This window comes from Misgurnus anguillicaudatus, chromosome 17 (genome assembly GCF_027580225.2).
Source record: "Misgurnus anguillicaudatus chromosome 17, ASM2758022v2, whole genome shotgun sequence".
Lineage (NCBI taxonomy): Eukaryota > Metazoa > Chordata > Actinopteri > Cypriniformes > Cobitidae > Misgurnus > Misgurnus anguillicaudatus.
Window position 1 is genome coordinate 37512733 of NC_073353.2, and position 19944 is coordinate 37532676.

Here is a 19944-nt window from a genome sequence, read left to right on the forward strand (position 1 = left end):
AGGCCCCTCATATGCAGTTTTGATCGAGGGACGGAGAGCCTGTATGAAGTCATCAACATGGAATTTAAAAGCCAACATCTATGAGAAATGCAAGAGTTGTAAATCATACGGTGCGTGACTTCAAAGACCAGAGACTTATTAGTCAGAAAAAAACAAAAGCAATCAACTCCAAAACTTAATGCACAAACAGATTATTATTTTATTTAAATTTTTATTTTATTAAGGTGGCTGGTGGGATATTCGGCATGTGCAATAAATAAACTATTGAAATCAAACATTATTTTAACGCACTGTAAAAAAATTAAAAGTAGAGTAACTGGCTGCAAAGCTTTTATGAATTTTTTCAACTTCAGTGGTTGAGGTTTTGCCAAACCATCTATAAAAGTCCAGTAAGTCTGTTAAAAGAAGAACAAGAGGCTGGTCCACCAATACTTCTATATTTAAGTTCACTTAACTTAGTGCTTATGTGGACTGAACTTAAATTGTTAAATTTATTGTTCATATTAACTCCTATAATAACTTAGAGAATGCAAATATTTCATGACTGACTCTGTCAAATCATTGAATAAACTTGATTCTCCACAAAAAACACATGAAACTGCATTGCAGACATGCATATTCATTATTGTGGAGAGAAATACAATGTTACGAGTTAACTCGTCAATTGCCAATGACAAATTTTTCCGCCAATCCAAATGCAACCCCTTAGGACAAACAGTAGCCTAATGTTTTGATCATAGCTCTGAATCTGATCTCTATCAAAAGTACTTCACAAAAATGCAATTTATCTCAGCTTTATGTGTTATCTCAGGTATTTTTGAAGAAACCTAAAAAGAAAACAAATAAAGATATGAAAGGAGTGGGTCTGTTCTTTCATTTCATATATTGTATATTTATATATTTAAAGAAAAACATTTTCTGGAAATCATAAAACTTTTGTGAAAATAATAAAAAATGCTGGCGCTGGCTGGCAACTTTTTTTAAATGCTGGCGGGAGAAGAGTTTAAGCAAACAGAGATCACCTAAATGGTAACTTAACAGAAAACTATAGACCCCTTAAAAGTTTGTATATTGCAATGTCTCCGGGTGGGCGGGGCTTAGCTGGAGGCAAAAAGAGCCGCGGAGGCAATGTTGACAAGCGTAAGCTAGCATGTTTTAGGAGGGATTTATTAAACATGGATGCAAAACTGATCGAATATGTACAGTCACTGATTCTGCGGGACTGTGACAGCTATTTTTGTAAATTAACTCCCGCGATTTTAACCAGCTTTTGGATATTTCCTAGACAGCATATGAATTACTTTCGGGTGGTTTGCTGGATTTTGTCAAGGCTTATTTTGATTGTCTAATGTAACCGCTGGAATAACTACGATTAGCAATGTAGATTATTTTGCCATTCAAAGCATGGCACACATATCTAACGCTGTATGTTTGTTTAACATTTAAGCTAAACAATATTGAAGGTTGGCAACTTTTCACCTATAAAACAGAAACTTGCTAATTTGTACTAAATAAAACCAACACACCAGTAAATAAGCATAGGTTATTTTACCTGATATGAAGTGTGCACTATAAACACAAGCATTATTTATGATCGTCTCCGTCCGTCTCTGGATTATGTGTATATTTTTGTGTCAAAAAGTTTTTTTATTTATTGGTCCAAAATGCAAAAATAACAAAAGTTTAAATTTGATCCTGTTGTATTCACTCGAATATAAGAAAAATCCTCATCTATTGCATTTACAGTAGTAAAATTTATATGTAAGAACCAGATACAAAAAATCAATCGCGGAGAAGGGCAACCCTCGAGTATGATGTAGAAGAAAGAACAAAAACGGCATCACACAAAATACCTTCAAACTGAGCATGCTCAAAATCCAGTGCTCGCTATTTTAATAACAAACTTAGATCATTTGGTTCTCTCAGCTTGAAATATTAAGTTTGCCATAATTATAAAAAACAAATGTATAGACCATTTCATCGGGCACACGTGCGGTGACGCGATAAGCGTCTGGTCCGAACTTTACTTCCGGTTTCTGTTTGTTTAATGGTCTGACTAGTTGCTGAAACTGAACTCTTAAATAAATACCTCGTCAAATATAACAAATGTTTTAGGTTCCTATGTAATCTATGTGTTGTTTATTTTGCTTGTTATATAAATAAACTACTTTAAAATTACTTTGTTTTTATTTATTTTTTGCAGAGTTTACCAGAAGTTACGTGATGACCACGAAAGCCGCGTGTTTATGTTGTTACTGCTGAAACCGTCTATAGTAGCTACCCTAGCTCACTGCAAATCGTGTTTTAGTCACAAAATATTTTATTAATTTATTTGTGTTATTGACACGATTTTCCATTGTTTTTCATGCCACAGGAGCATGAATGTCTTTTTCTTGTCACTTAGCATGAATTTCTATAAATAGTTTTTCGTGGCACGACTTTCTTTAGCGTGTCATTTAATCTTTTTTCTCATTGTTTTTTTCCCTATTTTTTAATCATTGTCGCTTGGGGTTAGGGTTAGATTAGTGGTTTGCGTTATACATTGGTTTCTACATGTTTTTCTTCTGCTTTTAAGACTATTTTCACTTGGAGTTAGGGTTAGAGTTGGGGTTTGGGTTAGGATGTCACAGAAAGTGATTCTAACCCCCAAGCGACAAAATATAAAATGATACGATTGATTGGGTTGATGGTAGTCGTTACACGCCCACAGTAATCACATACATGTAGATTATAGTAACATAAACATTAAGGTCACTATCCCAACCAGACCCAGACATACCACTTTATTGATGGAAACACACAAAACGCATCCAGATCAAGATCCTGCTCCATCACCGTGTCAATGTATAAAGGTATTAGACTGTATCAAGGCTGTATATTTACACCTAATTGATCTGGAGAGTGATAATGGACATTGATCATTCCACTAAGCTCTATGACCCCAGACAGCTCAACCCATGTCAATATTTGCATTCGCTGAATGGCAGAAAGCCGACACTCTTCGACATTTCCTTGAGTGCAACACATTTAGTGTTTAATTTCCTAGATGTGCAACAAATAAAAACAAAGTTCAGCCTCACATACAGCTTAAGCATGTGTTCCTGGTCTGTGCACATCATTATGCAAATTATGGGAAAGAATTGTCTTGGTCAACAACAATCTGTCCTGTTAGGCTGACATCACAAATCCCTTTTTAACCACTAAGCTCAGAACCACTTGGATCCATCCTGACAAATCTTTAATGCAATGCAATGCAATCAACTCCCACCCTACAATTTTCCTCATCGAATGTCACAACACACACAATAAGTAAAACTGGTGAAGTCGAACCTTAAAATACCTTCGTTCAAAGCACTTTCACTGTTCAGCCTGGCTTGCCTAAAAAGTCTCAGACAGTTCATTTATAATTCAGAGTTTGGAGAAAGCACACTTCAGGCTTATAACTATTGAATGTTTTTACGCTCTTTCACTTTTTTACGCTTTGCTGACACAATTTCAGCGCAGATTCGGAATCGTAACCAACCTCTTTACATTTAAAACGTCACCTGTGCTCTCAGCAGGTACTCGGACTCGTGCCAAATACACGTCTGCTTCGGGGATTTCACTTAGGACGCAGCCAGCAAATAAATCACATCTGTTTCATTCTGCAAGCCTGTTTCCTGCATCTTCTCGCTCTGCGGCGTATGATAACATCTACAGCTGTAGACAGAGACCTCAAACCTTCATTCATGCCTGAGGAAGAGGAACTTCAAGAGTCTGAAAGGACGAATGAAACGCTCAGCTACTCAAAAGGTGCCTGAGCTTTAGAGGGATTTGGGATCCTTTCCCACTCCGTTCAGTGAAGCAGAATGCTAATTAAGAGACCAGAGAGGTCAAAGAGAGGGAATGACCTGAGACTTCAGGATGAGAACCATCACGCAAATATGTTAAAGCAACGGTTTACCTAAAATAAATCATAATGCACATTTTTCATCAATGTACTGTCATCTTCAAACCATGCAAACAATAATAAAAGTTTATGAAATACATGCCTGTCATAAATTTTGAGATGTATGTCCAAGGGTTAACATTAGCAGTTTTTTGCACTGTACTATAATATGCATTGAACATTTTGCACAAATAATTGAGGTTAGAACAACACAAGCCGAGCAAAATCACAAAACGTCATGGGTGCATTTTTTTGGGTGCACTATACCTTTAAATAACCCAGCGGTGAAGGACACCAACGTAATCTCTTGCACCAAACATAAACGCAAGACATTTCAACATGTGCGACACAACTAAACAACAAACCCTTTGCTACAGCATTACTCGAATTATTCTGCAAAATGCTGTCGCTCCCCTAATCCCACCCACCGCAGTGAAATGGACCGACCCACATGCAGCTCACCCAGAACATGCAGGAGAGGCAGACCCAGGTGCGTGCGCGTCCGGCCAGCGCCGAAGGCAGGTTGAGAGACACGGAGGGCATGGTGAGATCAAACTGACGGATTCCTCTCCTCTGGATCCAATGCGGGACGCCTAATTATTCCACATGCTGCTCCCACAATGCTCTGCAGATCCATGACACGCTGAGGAGAGCTTGGATCAACTGCTGCTGCTATCCTTATTTCTTCTCTCTTATTCCAGACCCCCTCCCTCTCTCTCTCTTTCTCGCTCTCTTTTTTGGGGTCATGTAGCTCAGCTCCACAGGAGAGGGTGGGGGGGTGACTGAGAGCCTCTTTATTTCTCCTCATTGCTCTCCTTGTCGTTATTCTCACTTTAGCTCCTCCTATGTCGCTCTCTCTCTCCATTCTTACTTTCATTCACATCTTCCACCCCCTGTCTCCCTGTCTCACATCCCCCACCGACAGATTTTCTCAAAGCACGCTCGACTCTTCTCATATTGAACTCCTCTCGCTTCAATAAACCGTGTGACCATTCAGATGCGGTCAAACTTATATTAATCATTACAAATGCGGTCTCTATAATATCATTGTTATTTTGAGTCTCCAGCTTCTCATATTTTTCTCATGAAGAAGAATATCAAACCAAAGTATGAAAAGTATGAATTTCAGGAGTTAGAATCATAGCAGATGTTGACAATGTCTTAAATGTCTCAGATATTTAAATATAAACCTTCACATTTCTAATCAGATTCTTACACGGTTATTAATTATTACATTAAAGTAAATGAGAACACAATTAAAACCCTTCAGCTATGAATGGGCAATAAAACTTTCCTTCGATTCCCAATGAGAGAAAATTAACGAATAATTAATTTCTTAAATATCTTAATCGGGTCTCCTGAAGAGCAATGGGATTAAACTGACAGGAAATTAAATCGTTTTACTTTTCCTTAAAGGATTAGTTCATTTTCTTAAAAAAAAAAAATCCAGATATACTACAGATTTACTTACCACCATGTCATCCAAAATGTCGATGTCTTTCTTTGTTTAGAAGAAATTATGTTTTTTGAGGAAAACATTTCAGGATTTTTGTTTATTTTAATGGACTCCAACACTAAACTGTTTTAATGCAGTTTAAAATTGCAGTTTCAAAGGACTCTAAACGATGCATAAGGGTCTTATCTAGCGAAACGATTGTCATTTTTGTCAAAAAATAAAAAATATGCACTTTCTGTTCTTCCTCCGGCTGTGTGATGAGCCAGCCGACCTCACGTAAATACGTAATGACGTCGGAAGGTCACGTTTTACATATATAAATGTACATTTGCGGACCATTTTAAACAATAAACTGACACAAAGACATTAATTAGTATCATTTGACATACAACAATGTCAGAACGGTCCTCTTTCTCCACACTTGTAAACACAGGGGCGTAGTTTTGTATCAGTGACCTCTTGACGTGATGACGTGTCACATGACCGGAGGAAGATGAGAAGTTGTGGTTTAAAAGTGCATATTTTTTATTTTTCTTGCCAAAAATAACAATCGTTTCCCTTATGCCTCATTTAGGATTGTTCAGTCCCTCCAGAAAAACGTGATTGTGCGATCGCGCGATATATTGCATAATCAGTCAAAGTCCGCATATTTATGCGGGGCTGCATTTTTTACAAATACGACGCACTTTCGCCGCATTAATTACATATTTCCGCGCACAAAATATGCGGGGGTTGCATGATTTCATAATCTCCGCATTTTCGTAGCAAAAAGTCATATATATTAGCAGAAAGTTGAAAAATGTTGCATTTACTTCCCAAAAACGCAGCCGTGTCCTCTATTGCCATGGAAACGTTATGAAGTGACGTGATTATGTGACGTGAACAACATTGCAGCTTTTGCAAGTTTCCGCAGTTTTTGCAAGTTCCGCAATTTTCGCAAATTCCCGCAATTCCATCGCATAAATTGCATAAATATCCCGCATATTCCATCGCATTTTTTAAGAAAACGTGCTGCAAAATCAAGGATTTTCACCCGCAACAATCACAAAAAAAATCTGCGTTTTTCTGGAAGGACTGATTGTTTAGAGTCCTTTGAAACTGCAATTTTAAACTGCATTAAAACTGTTAAGTGTTGGGGTCCATTAAAGTCCATTAAAATGAGAAAAATCCTGGAATGTTTTCCTCAAAAAATATAATTTCTTCTCGACTGAACAAAGAAAGATATCAACATTTTGGATGACATGGTGGTGAGTAAATTATCTGGATTTTATTTTATTTTTTTAAGAAAATAGACTAATCCTTTAACTTTGTATGTTATGTTACATACTGTATGTTACTGTATGTTAGCAAATATCTCATTTTACTTTGATACAAAAATGGTACTTGAATGAAACCTAAGAACAGATTCAATAGAGCAATGAAAGAGCAAACTTGGAGCCAGAAAATTTCCCTTTGGGTCTGCAACTCTTCCATTGCTTCATTTCTCTGCCCCACATTGAACTAAAGCTGTGTTGCTTTTCTGAGCTGAGACAGAGTCATCAAAGACACATCTCAACCCAGACAGAGCTGAGCTGAGGGCTGTAAAGTTAAAACCGTTTCATTAGAGTCACAATCCATCACATCTAAATTGGTCTACTGGAAGTAAAGGTGGTCTGGTGTTGGCTGTCACTGGGGGATCTCTCTCTCTCTCTCTCTCTCTCTCTCTCTCTCTCTTTCTCTCTCTCTCTCTCGTCTGTAATCCCATGGCATTTCCTCTTCATCAACATGATCCTTCATCCACCTCTTCTGGGGTCAGTCCTGTTTTTCTTCACAGCACATCATGTCACATTGTAGACACATTTGTGGTTCATGTTGCATTATTTTTAGTCTCAGATGACACAAAAAGTCTGATAAATACTGCACACGAAACATGAAAATCAGCAGTTACTGACTGCCCGGAGTTATCTCTGTAAATATTTAGCATTTATGATGTCCTTTTAGGGCTGTGTGATATGCAATAACTTGCTAGATGCGATATGCGATACGATAAATGCTTCAAGGTTGTAAATTCTTTTTAAATTTGATAAGATGTTATTTAAAAAACATACATGTTTTACATTCTTTCTGGGAAAAGAAAGCGCATTTGCAATGTTTCTGTATATCTTGCAGTCCCTTATTACAAAATTATTTATATAATGTCCAAATATCTACAATATAAAACCATATAGGCAAAAACACAGATCTCTTTAATATCTTATAGCTATTGTTGTCTTAGCTATTTCTCATGAGAAAAAAATCTCACAAACATCTTAATTGGTTTCAGAAAAAATCTCAACCTTGTCACTAACTGAACTCAGATTTGCCATGTCAATATTGAAGATTCTCAGGACCAGAAATCCCATGCGTAGTCAGGGGTGTAACCTTTCAAACACACGTTGAACCCAGTTGACCAATAACAGTTGAGTCAAGTAGGTCATCTGACCAATCAGAGTATACTAGACATTTTGGTAGGCGGAGACAGGAACTAAATTCGAGCGTTTTACAGACAGGGCAAAATCAGTGAGATATGTAGGCAATTTATAAGAATAATAATGCATTATTTACTATTTACTATAATATTGACTGAGTGGTCATGTCAAAGATTGAAATAAACATAAAATAAAACTATGATGCTCCAAATCTTAAGTAAGGAATAATCGACGACGGGCTGTTGAATATTTAAAAAAATATAGACACCCGAGTTGATGATGTGGCCACGACGTGAAGTGTGCATTATTTTTCAATAATTCAATGGCCCAGAGTCAATTATTCCGCTTATACTATGGTTACCACATCGATCACATGATTTTTGTACTTAAATCGCTATTGTGAGTAGGACTATTTCTTCCGCGTCTCATCCAATGGCTCTTTTGTTTATTCCAAACGTCATTTTAAAGCTGGCAATGGAGGCTTGAGCCGTTGATAGCATTCTAGTGCAGTTATTAATGAAGTTATTAGAAAGAGAGCAACAGAGACACAGAGAGAGAAAGAAAGAGATAGAGAGTGAGCGAGCGAGAAAGAGGGTGAGAGAGAGAGAGATGTGTGAACGAGGCTGTCTCTGTGAGTCTCTAAACAGCGCTGTTATTGCCTCGGAGAATTGTCTGTCATGTTGTTTTTGTTAGTCCGTTATTAAAGTTAACTATGCAAAGTTATATGGAACTGTAATGCGGTCAAGAGAGCTGCCTGGAACTACATTCGCCGTGCGTTTCACAGAAAATAATTGCACACCTCTGAACGTTAATCAACCAATCAGATTCAAGCATTCAACAGACCCACAGTATAATGTTAGATAATGATGCTTGGATTTCATGGACAGGGTCACATATTTACCCAAATCCAGATAATTTTTCTTATCCTTTCTACATTTTACAACTTCTTAATGCATTTTAACAATTTTCTCATTTGTTTCCATTTTAAGCAGTTTCCTTGTTGATACTTTAGTGAAACAAAACTGCCGAAAACTGCATTTTCCTCTGTGGTATCATGAGGTAAAATACTGCAATCCTTTGCATACAGGGTATTTATCCCTCAGCCCTAATACGTACATGTGCCAAATTGGTTTGTTGCCTGGCAACTGTAAAAAGCCCACATTTAGGAAAATGTATAATATTTCATAGTGAAACAACTGTTTATTCTAATACTATACTGACACGTAACTATTTCATAGCATACAGTACCAGGTTGTTGTGCATTACAATGGTTTTACTATATAGTTATGATGGATTTAGACACTCGACTTCACTACAATAATGTTAGTATTTTGTATTTATTTCTGAGGTCTCTTTACAGGTCACTGTAGCTGATTTATGTCTCTACTGTACACCCACATATCTCTCTCATGTAAAACAGGCTGAATACAAGAAGATAAGAAAAGGTCTGGATTAATCCCATAGCCTGATTAACTCATTTCTCATAGCACTTCAAAGCCCGAGGCCTCAGACACCAGTATATTGTTCCTCATGCAGATCAATGCCAACAGACAAGCTAAATATACACACACAAACACACACGTTGGCCATGATGTGCATTCACTCGCTTCTATTTCAAGAACATGGATCAGATGAGAAGCAATATAACCATATAATATCCGGATTCAGATTCAGCGCTTTAGAGGAGATTGAGGTCAAAACAGAAAGAAAAGAGATGATAAATAGATCTGAGGACTTCTTCTTCTCAAGGATACTGTTATGTAACTAATGATAGCAAACTGTGTGAAAGAGCTGAATCATTATTCTGTGATTCTGCATGAGATATGAAATATTCATCATTTAATTTCTGGTGATATAACATTCAGCAACATTAGTGAAGTGGCGACAGCTGTGTTTTATCATGAATAAAGCTCAGCTATTGATTAATCAGCACCATAGACTGTAATTATATTTAAAGGTGCAGTGTGCAGATTTTAGCATCTAGGAGGGGGTTTGCGAATTGCAACTAATGGCTCAATCCACAGCTCACCCATCGCTACGATAGCTGCCACAGGAGAAACATGTTGTTGTCTGAAACTGTGGGTACATCCCAATTCAGGGGGTTCGTCCATCAATGGCCATATTTAAAGGCCAATTACGTCACCGGGCCACGATGAAGGCTGTCCCAATTCGAAGGTTCGTTCACATGCAGCCACCAAGTGCGGTCTTTTGTATTTTTTTAAAGTTGGTAAATGTTATGTACTGTTGGGTAGTTTAATCTCCATCAGTGTGTTTTGTCCCGCTGGCATGCATGGTGGGCGGAAACAGCAAGTGACACAATTGGCTCTTTCTAAGGCAATAAAAAGAGTACAGTTCATTATGCAAGATCTGTATACACTAGTGTTGGGCGATATGCCCTATTTTCAGATCGTCCTATCGTCAGCCTGTGAGATCGTCGATACACGATATTAACGGGGGCGGGCAGTAGTTTAATTATTTTTTTATTTGTTAATTTTTTACTCATTATAACAAGTCACTTGATGGGTGGACAAAAAACAAGAGCAACACCGTCATGACCGCAACCTTCTTAAACCTGATGCCATTAATGCGAGCGCGTCATTAAAACCCTATCATGATTACTTAATAACTGTAAAAACATGCATCTGCGCACGCACACACACGTGTGCGCACATAAACAATTCAATGCATTGGTTTAGTGCTGTTGCAGAAGACTATACGTGTCAAGCAGTGGTGCTCTCATGAGGTGCCTTTTTAAACGCATCGGTCCAGCGGAACGCTATCATATTTTAAACACAATCATATATTAAACACGAGGGACGTGTTTCTACAACTCCTTGAAATGCATATCATAAACAGGATTAATACCTAGTGATCTGACTTCGGACAGAGCGCAGCTCTCTGCACGTACGCGAGAGTGAGAGAAAGGCGGTAATATGCAGCGGGTCATATTTTAAACAAAAAGTAAAGTTTGCCTCAGCTCGCATGAAACGCATTAAACTGAACAAATACATAAGGATTACTTCTTTAGTTTATGTTTAGACTTCGGACAGACGCGAGAGCGCGTGCATGTGAGACAGAGAAGCGCAGCTGCTCATGACGCGGCGCGCTGGATAGTGGTGGAAGGAGACCAAGACGCGCGCATTAATGCAGGTACGTGCAAGAAGGATTCTCTCTTTACAAGCTCTCCACGTAAAGTGAAGCCAAACCCTCATGTGAGGAAAAGCATGCATTGTGGGTGTTAATATAAAACTATAATGATAATAATAATAATAACCATTCGCCAACTATCGTCGTTACTATCGCCATGAAAGCCTGCCATTGGCGATATGTCTGAAGATCGTCGATACACGATACTATCGTCTATCGGCACAACCCTAGTATACACCCCTGACAATATAGTTATGTATTGCATTTCTGTCAAGAGATCCTACTAAAATGTACACACTGCACCTTTAAAGGACACCTATTATGCAAAATCCACTTTTTTATGTTTCAACATAAATGTTTGTTGGCAGTGTGTGAACAAAACCAAACTACAATAAAAAAACATCTATTCAACCCTTCTTTTTTAATCCCCATTAAACCAAAGCAGTCTCATTAGACATGCTGTTTTGATTCTCTTAGCAATGTGATGTCACACTGCTAAAGCCCCACCCACGGCTGCTGACTGACAGTCTTGCATTACCATAGTTCCTGCCTTTAGTGGGTACGACACTGTCTGCTATTTTTTCTGTGTTTCTTTTGCGAAATCAGATCTATTATAACCAAAGCATCTCTTTTGGAAGGAAGCAAATTTTGGTAAGGTTAAATTTGGATTTAAAGGTACACACACACAGTTTTTGCTCCCATCCAAATAGGGGCACTTTGGACATGCTATAATAATTATCTGTGGGGTTTTTCTGAGCTAAATCTTCACAGAAACATTCTGGACACACCTGAGACTTTTATTACATATTGTAAAAATGGGCATAATAGGTGCCCTTTAATAGAAGTGAATTTTGAATCACAATGTTTAAAACACTGAAATCATCAAAAGAATGAAAAATATTAAAATATCACTTTCATTGCCATCTATAGGTGCTTTCTAAAAAGTGCACTGATTTCGAAGCTGGTTATTGAGAGGTGACACATGGATGATGATAATCCAGTGTACCTAAAGAAAAGCTTAACGTTTTCTTTTACCAAGCAATTTGGGATCCCAAGGCCTGCCTGGTACTTTGGGTAAAACGTGCCGTTTAGCAGGGCACAATGAATGAATATAGATAATGATATGCAGCTCTCCAAGACCCCAAAAACATGCAGCAAGCGATATCTACAGATTAGCCAGGGCAAAAAGTCTAAAGAGTAACCATTTGTTCTATACTGAAATGGCTCAAAGTGGTTAAACGTTTCAGTGAACATCACCAGAAGAGCCGGAAACAGGCCACAAAAGCATCACGGATTTCTTCAGATGAACCGGCTTTATGTGGCGTGACCAGATGTCCCAGTTTTCACAAGGACAGGGAATGTAAATATATTCCGGCTTAAAATGTATTAACTTCATTTACGCATCTGGCCGACGGTGCCAAAGTGACCTACTGATAAAATCTAAGTGCACTGTGCATTACCTGAAAATTGAACCCATGACATTAGCATACATTCGCTAGTGCTTTTCCGAAAGTTATATTACTTGAAGTGAATCAAACAGATTCTGTCTTTACTCTTATTTCCAGTCCACATGTCACTATAGAGCTTAACACAGTCAGAAAGCTGCTGTGTAGAGAAAACAGGCTGCTTAAATATATCAGCCTACAGCAGTGATTACATAAACGTATGCATTCAGTGCAAAAAAAGACCTCTTGTACTTTGTCGTGAAGTGGTCTATTTTCCTGCAGACAAAAGCAGCGAGAGCAACCTCTAGTGGTCAAGTAATGTTTGCATTTATCAGATTGGCACCAAACTAATTCATTTCGTTGAAAAACACTGATTCATCTTAAAACTCTCTCTAATCTTCGTCTCGAGCCGACGTCGCTTTAAAATCAAGTAAACAGACCAGCGGAGGAAGTCTAAGATAAAAGCATCAATCGTCACGAAAACGGACAAACGGTTTCTTCGCTGACAGACAGAGATCTGGTGCAGAGCCCGACATAATCTACAAAACACGGTGGAGGAGGGGGTCCTGCAAAAACACACAGCATAATGAAATCCATCGTGGCTCTGCATCAACATGGCTACGACCTTCAACGGAGTCCTTCGCTACAGATGAAACGCAGGCATTATACTCATTGCCTCCATTATGGAAATAAAGTCCAGTGGAGTCTGTGTCAAACGGGGCTGCTGTGAGTCAAATGGTGCCATTAGTTTTCAGATACAGGACTTGGTTGAGCATGAAAGGATCAGAGGAAGGAAGTATGGGAGGTGAGGAAAGGACTTGGGCTGGCCGTTATGATACAAAATACTGTTTGACGATAGAAACGTGCCAACCAATAGAGATAAGATACAAAATATTTGTCCAGCTATTGGTGAACAAAGCTGCTTTATGATCGCAACAAAGAAACATGGAGAGCAAACAGAGCAGGACATGTATCAAACAGTTTACATTTATGCATATGGATGATGCTTCAATTCAAAGTGACTTACTAAAGCAATGCTCTAACTTCAAGTGTTTGTGTGTATATTGACTATTTAAAGTAAAACACCACAGGTTTTTAATTTTTACTATGTTCTTACCTTAACTTAGACTAATTAATAGATATCTATATTTTTTCAATGCGTACACTTAATCTTTGTACAGCGTGTCGTAAACGTGTTAGCATTTAGCCTAGCCCCATTCATTCCTTAGGATCCAAACAGGGATGAATTTAGAAGCCACCCAACACTTCCATGTTTTCCCTTTTTAAAGAATGTTACATGAGTAGATACACAAGTAAGAATGGATAAAGTAAGAGGATAAAACTTCGACCTCGGCACGCAGTAATATTGATGGACATTTGAGCGAGAGGGGGAGTAGTCAGGAGTGATGATGTTCTGCGCGCCGAGGTCGGAGTGCTGCTGCTACCCCGGATAAACAAACTATATACATTGTTTCCATAAGGCTGGGTTCTTTTGAGAAGCTTATATTTCTCCTAAACAACAACACACTAATTTGGTGACACTGAATTCGTGTCAGCTCTCGATTGGTGTGTGCGTGCAGCCGTGCACTATTCCGGTTAAAGTGACCATATAAGGACTTCCTCTGTACTGGGGGGCTTTGTTACGCAACAGATTCCGAAGTCGGAAAACTTTTCGAAACTTGTAGAAAAGTTTTCATATAATGAAAATACTGTCATCATTTACTCACCCCTTATGTTTTTACAAACCTGTATAAATTTCTTTGTTCTGCTAAACACAAAGGAAGATATTAGGGATGCACCAAAATGAAAATTCTTGGCCGAAACCGAAAACCAAAAAAAAAGGAAACCTAAGGCCAAAAACCGAAAACCAAAATACTGAAAGAAATCATGCCAATTATTAGTTCAATTGCATTTACAGTATGACTATCACTGTGTACTAACTTTACTAGTGTGACGAATCACAAAACTTATGGTTTGGATCACATTACAGTTTTTGAGGCCCGTATCAGATTATTTTCCGGCAAAAAAGGGCTGGAAAAAATCTAATAACAAATAAAGGAATTACAAACATTTATAAAAAAGAACAAAGTTGCACATTAGGTAAGGTCTGAAATTAGCATTAGGTACAGAAATCAAATTAAATGAATCATAACACTGTCTTTATTGTATAAATTAAATATATTATTATTTTTAGTATGGGGTCAGAATTGTTTCGTATTTCTGAATAAATATACTATGATCCACAAATAAATATAGAGAGTTTCATAAATATTTTTTAAATCCACAAATGCACAATAAGCGAACCATAAATATATGTTAGACATTTCATAAAAAGGAAGGAAATTCACAAATAAATAAAATGGGATTTGCAAATGAATTTTTTTTTTATAAATATATATTTTTATTTTATTTATATGTGAATGGCTTCCTGCGCATTTGTGGATCGCTTTCTGTGCATTTGTGAATTGCTGCACTCATTTGTGGATCGCGTTCTGTGCATTTGTGGATTTGAAACATTTCTCACGTCAAGACGTGCACAAGAATCCACAAATAGGGGGACTCCGCCCACCGTCTACTACAGCCAATCAGACAACAAGCACACTGTGCTGACCAATCCTGGCAAGATTTCCCTCCAACCAATCACATTTTGTTTTACTGTTAGGTCGGGAACACAGTTGAATTTCATCAGGCAATCTTTTGTATGCTGCATACATCATCATTTTAGAAAATTAACTATTATAAAGTTGACTATTATTCTTAGTTAGTCGTTAATTGTTGTAAAATGCTTATGATTTGCGGATGTAATGCTCAGTTAACTTAAATTATCCAGACGTGATGACTTATGCAGCCTGCGTATGCGACCTCCAGAGGCTGCAGCCTTCCGATTGAGGAACGGGCACTGTTGACAGTTGTCAATAATTCTTTACTAGGGATTCTCTTAATACACTTTGTGGTAAGGTATGTCAAGGTTAATATTTGTCAAATTAAATTGATTAAAACCGGTTTTTAGCAGTAGTTTACTTCACACGTGGCATTTTGGTTCCTTCTGTTGCCGTGTTGGTTTGTTTCCTGGCTGATAGTAACTAAGTTTAGCATTTTGTAAATTCTGTTAATATAGCATATAGCCTTTCTTGAAATAATTCGGCTACAATCTTAAAGACGTCTTGGTTTCAATTTTGCTAATCCCTTATGTAATATCAAACTCCTGTTCTCAGGTAATTTTAATCCTTTTAAGGTTCCATTTTAATGTGAGGTGGAAATTGGAAAGGCTTGTATAGTTTGGTCTGTTCCTGATTATTTATATTATTTGACGTAATTATCAATAGTTGAAGAACAAAATACTGTTTTATTAGATTATAATCTATAGTTTGGAATAATACTATATAACCCATTATATTTACTATTAATTTAGTAATTTCCCTGGTTTTTGAAGCAATGCAACTTTGTAAAAAAAAACCACTATATAAATAAATCTGGCTTGGCTTAACTTAAAATTAAATGTACACCCCATTTAGAAATTACAGATGTGTGTGTGTGTTTGTTTACATTTAATATTTAATTTACTTAAGATAAGATATTGTGTTCTATATAAATCTGTACTACTTATTTCAGCACACTCTAACAAATGTCTGCATCTAAGCTTACACAAAGGATTAGCTTATTTATTTATTCCTTCAAATTATTGATTCATAAATAAATGAGTTCATTACACATTTCATTCATTTACTCCTGTCTACTGCAATTGCTGATTGATAAACATGGCATTGACCTTCAGGCCTTGTTCATTAACACAGTATGACAAAAAAATTCAATATCCTCTTGAACTTGAAATATGAACACAAATGCATCCTTTACTTCAGAGAATTCCCCGCTCAGGACCTTCCAGAGGGCATTTTGTTGATCATCTGTAACACCTGGTCAAGTAAAGATGCAAGTCGTAAAACATATAAAAATCACATGAAATGATATGTAGCGTCTGTCATATCCCTTTTAGGCAAACATCTACATCAGCTGAATGCACCCCCACTCCTAAAAAAACACACAATAAAAAACAAATAACATACCAGTTGTTTGATTGCATATTTGTGTAAAAATCCATCTTACGTCTATGAATTTTACTGTTAATGACAGTAAGAGCATAAGCTTGTTCAGAGCATAAAAGGGAAAATAAAAACAACACTGTAAGACTATCTAACAGCTTTGACATATTAAACCTTCTTGACATTAAGATGTAGACGCCACAGGAATTTCTTGTTCATTTAAAAGATACCATAATGCATAATGTGTAATTAAATGATCAGTTCTGTAGTAGGAGACGAGGTAAAACACATTGTTTTGTCATGTCATAATTAAATGTACCACGTTAGATACAAACTATCTGTAAGCAAATGTCACTACATAACTATGATGGTAGCGAAGACTACTCTGAAGTGTAGGGGGCTAGTTACGAATGAATATAGCAGTGTACCAGGGTGTCTGTCAGAACACAATAGAGAGCGTTGAACCAACTTGAGCTGTTTATTAGGCACACAAGAGAACATACATCAGATAGGAGAGAGCCAGCATTCAGTATTTATGAGGTAGCACACACCGCACAGAACTCTGAATGAGAGGCACAACTTGGATAGCAGAGCAGTCGTTGATGAAGTTAATGGTGAATATTGGTAGTAGTCCTTTAATGAAGCTCTGAACAGGATGAGGGTATGCTCCTTTAAGAGAGATAGACCAGAGCTGTATTTATGAGCTTGGTTGCATGGCATGTGAATGAAGATGCATGAGTGCCTGGCTATATTTGAGAGCTTAGCCAGATCATAGGCAGGTGGAGATGTGGTTTCCTGCAACAGATTACAACAGGATTCCCAAAGTAACACTAATGCTAATAAACATAACTTACATTGACAAATTAGCTACAGCTTCTCCCCTCATACGTTATCAAAATAAAATAAACAGACGTGTCTCAAATGACAAATTTTACACCATTAGCAGTGTTTACACAACGTATGTAATATAACTGAGATTATTACAGGATAAACACATTGATGAACAGCAAAAGAAAGTGATTTATATAACGTTACAGCGTAGTAGATTCACAGTTTAGCTAATAACATGTTAGCGCTATTAATAACGGAAATTTTAACAACAAAAAAACATGCAAATCTAACTGTACTTACTCTAATGACGCACATGAACACACCGCGTAACAATCTTGTGCTATTGTCTCCACAACAACACGATTCATGCCTCACACAGCGAGACACTTGTACAAAACTAGCGCTTTTCCGCCATTGCTTTGAGTGAGCGATACTCGCTGTCATAATAAAAGTCCTCCTCCGTCTGGGTCTTTTGCACAATGTTTCTAGAAAAGACTCTATGATTGGTTGAAGGGAGATCGTGCCACGATTGGTCAGCACAGTGTGCTTGTTGTCTGATTGGCTGGAGTAGACGGTGGGCGGAGTCCACCTATTTGTGGATTCTTGTGCACGTCTTGACGTTAGAAATGTTTCAAATCCACAAATGCACAGAACGCGATCCACAAATGAGTGCAGCAATTCACAAATGCACAGAAAGCGATCCACAAATGTGTGCAGCGATTCACAAATGCACAGAAAGCGATCCACAAATGCGCAGGAAGCCATTCACATACAAATAAAATACAAATATATATTTATAAAAAAAAATTCATTTGCAAATCCCATTTTATTTATTTGTGAATTTCCTTCCTTTTTATGAAATGTCTAACATATATTTATGGTTCGCTTATTGTGCATTTGTGGATTTAAAAAATATTTATGAAACTCTCTATATTTATTTGTGGATCATAGTATATTTATTCAGAAATACGAAACAATTCTGACCCCATATTTTAGAGCTACAGAAGTGATTTTCTCTTTATCTTGGGTTGTTTGATTAACATTAATGACACAGACTTAAGTAGTTTAATTGAGGTTACTGTCTCTTTAAGAACTGATAAGAACAGATTCGTTTTTGACTATAATCTTTACATACACTTTAGACATAAACAAATGTTTTTATTGGAAAAAAATACTGTGGAGATAATTTTTTTGTATGTGCCCTGTCAAGAACAGAAAGATTTTATGTTCGCTTGCTTTTTGAAATGCGTCTCTCCGTGTATGCACTTTTGAGTGCCCTTAAACCCGCGTGCACACACAGACAGACAGTCGCTCCACATAAAACATTACGTTGTTTTTCATTGCTCTATTCGCCAAATGTATTTTAATGGATCACATTTTCAGACACAGTAGCGCAACTTTATCTAAAGTTTACACATCAAGAGTTTCGATTTTTTGAAGGGCATAGGGATGATCACCTCTGACTTGAGCTGGACCGGACACATTCAACTGCATGTGCGTCTATGCCATAAGTCTGTGCGTACAGAAAACTGCTCACTTTAGCGCCTTTTTGCTGTTAAATTGTTTAAAATCACTTGAATGTTAACATTTGCAAGCCTTTGAAACACGTGCAAATGATAAACTTTCCTTACATAAATTTGCGTATTAATCCACGAATCACATGCGAGCCGATCCGTACTGATTCACGACCTTGGGAGCTAGGGAACGAACTGAGACACAGGGATACTGAAATACATCCAATCCGCAGACATATTGCCTCAGACAAGCACGTGCAGGTCATGGTTTCAGTTTGCGTCATTACAACATTTCGGCCGTCTTGTTTCGGTGAAAAAAATTATTTCAGACTTTTTTGGCCGAAAATTTTCAGTGGCCGAATATTCGGTGCATCCCTAAAACATATTTGTAATCAAGCAGGAAACAGAAGCACCACTGACTTCCATATAAGGGAAAAAAGAATACTATGAAGTCAATGGGGCTTCTGATCGGTTTGGTTACAAACATTGCTCAAAATATCTACCTTTGTGTTTAGCAAAACAAATAAATTAATACAGGTTTGTAACAACTTGATGGTGAGTAAATAATGACAGAATTTAAATTTTTGAGTGAACTATCCCTTTAAGTGCATCTCATTTAAGTTACTCAATAAAATGATAAAAAAGCAATTACATATTTTTGTAAAGTATAACTTGCATCTGCATCATTAGAGTATAACAAAAAAAAAACATATTGCATGGTTACGTGGTTTAACATACATTAAAGTAACTGTAATATACAGTAAATTACGTTAAAAGAAATCACACAAAGTAGTGTACTTGTATGTTTTGCAGTGATGTAACATCACTTGTTGAATACCTCCATTACCTTTTTACTCACAAACACACACACACACACAACATCTGCCCTTCCGTTTCATCCATGGGAAAACAATGACAACACACCCACTCTGACTTCAATCTCACGTGTAACAGCACGTTTTCCCAAATGGCCTTTTTGAAAGGAGCGGCCAACGTGCGCACACATACATCCTCTCAGATGAATAAAACAAACTTAGAGCGGCCTTAAGCCGTAACTCACAGAGATCCGAGGCTTCGAATTCTCCTGGGGTCAGGTGTCATTCTGACCCGTTACACACCACAGCTGCGAGTGCCAA

The 19944-nt window shown here is 37.4% G+C and overlaps 1 protein-coding gene and 1 long non-coding RNA gene across 12 annotated transcripts in view; both read right to left on the reverse strand.

Moving 5' to 3' along the window:
• The window catches only part of tns1b (tensin 1b), a 282589-nt gene that overhangs the window by 212327 nt on the left and 50318 nt on the right, over nucleotides 1-19944 (reverse strand). The window contains exon 1 of one of the 11 annotated variants that reach the window (XM_055215154.2): nucleotides 4391-4624. The exons of 9 other annotated variants lie outside the window; for them this stretch is intronic. In XM_055215154.2, coding sequence (XP_055071129.2) covers nucleotides 4391-4471 — 81 coding nt within the window. In that variant the 5' untranslated portion in view covers nucleotides 4472-4624. Of the gene's footprint in view, nucleotides 1-4195; nucleotides 4277-4390; nucleotides 4625-19944 lie in introns of those variants that run through there. One more of the 11 variants, XM_055215156.2, reaches the window with a different exon arrangement.
• LOC141350167 (uncharacterized) lies at nucleotides 14621-18283 on the reverse strand. The gene is made up of 3 exons (XR_012358144.1): nucleotides 17595-18283; nucleotides 16892-17258; nucleotides 14621-16452 (listed from the first exon to the last, which is right to left on the reverse strand). It is a non-coding gene; the product is annotated as an uncharacterized lncRNA (long non-coding RNA).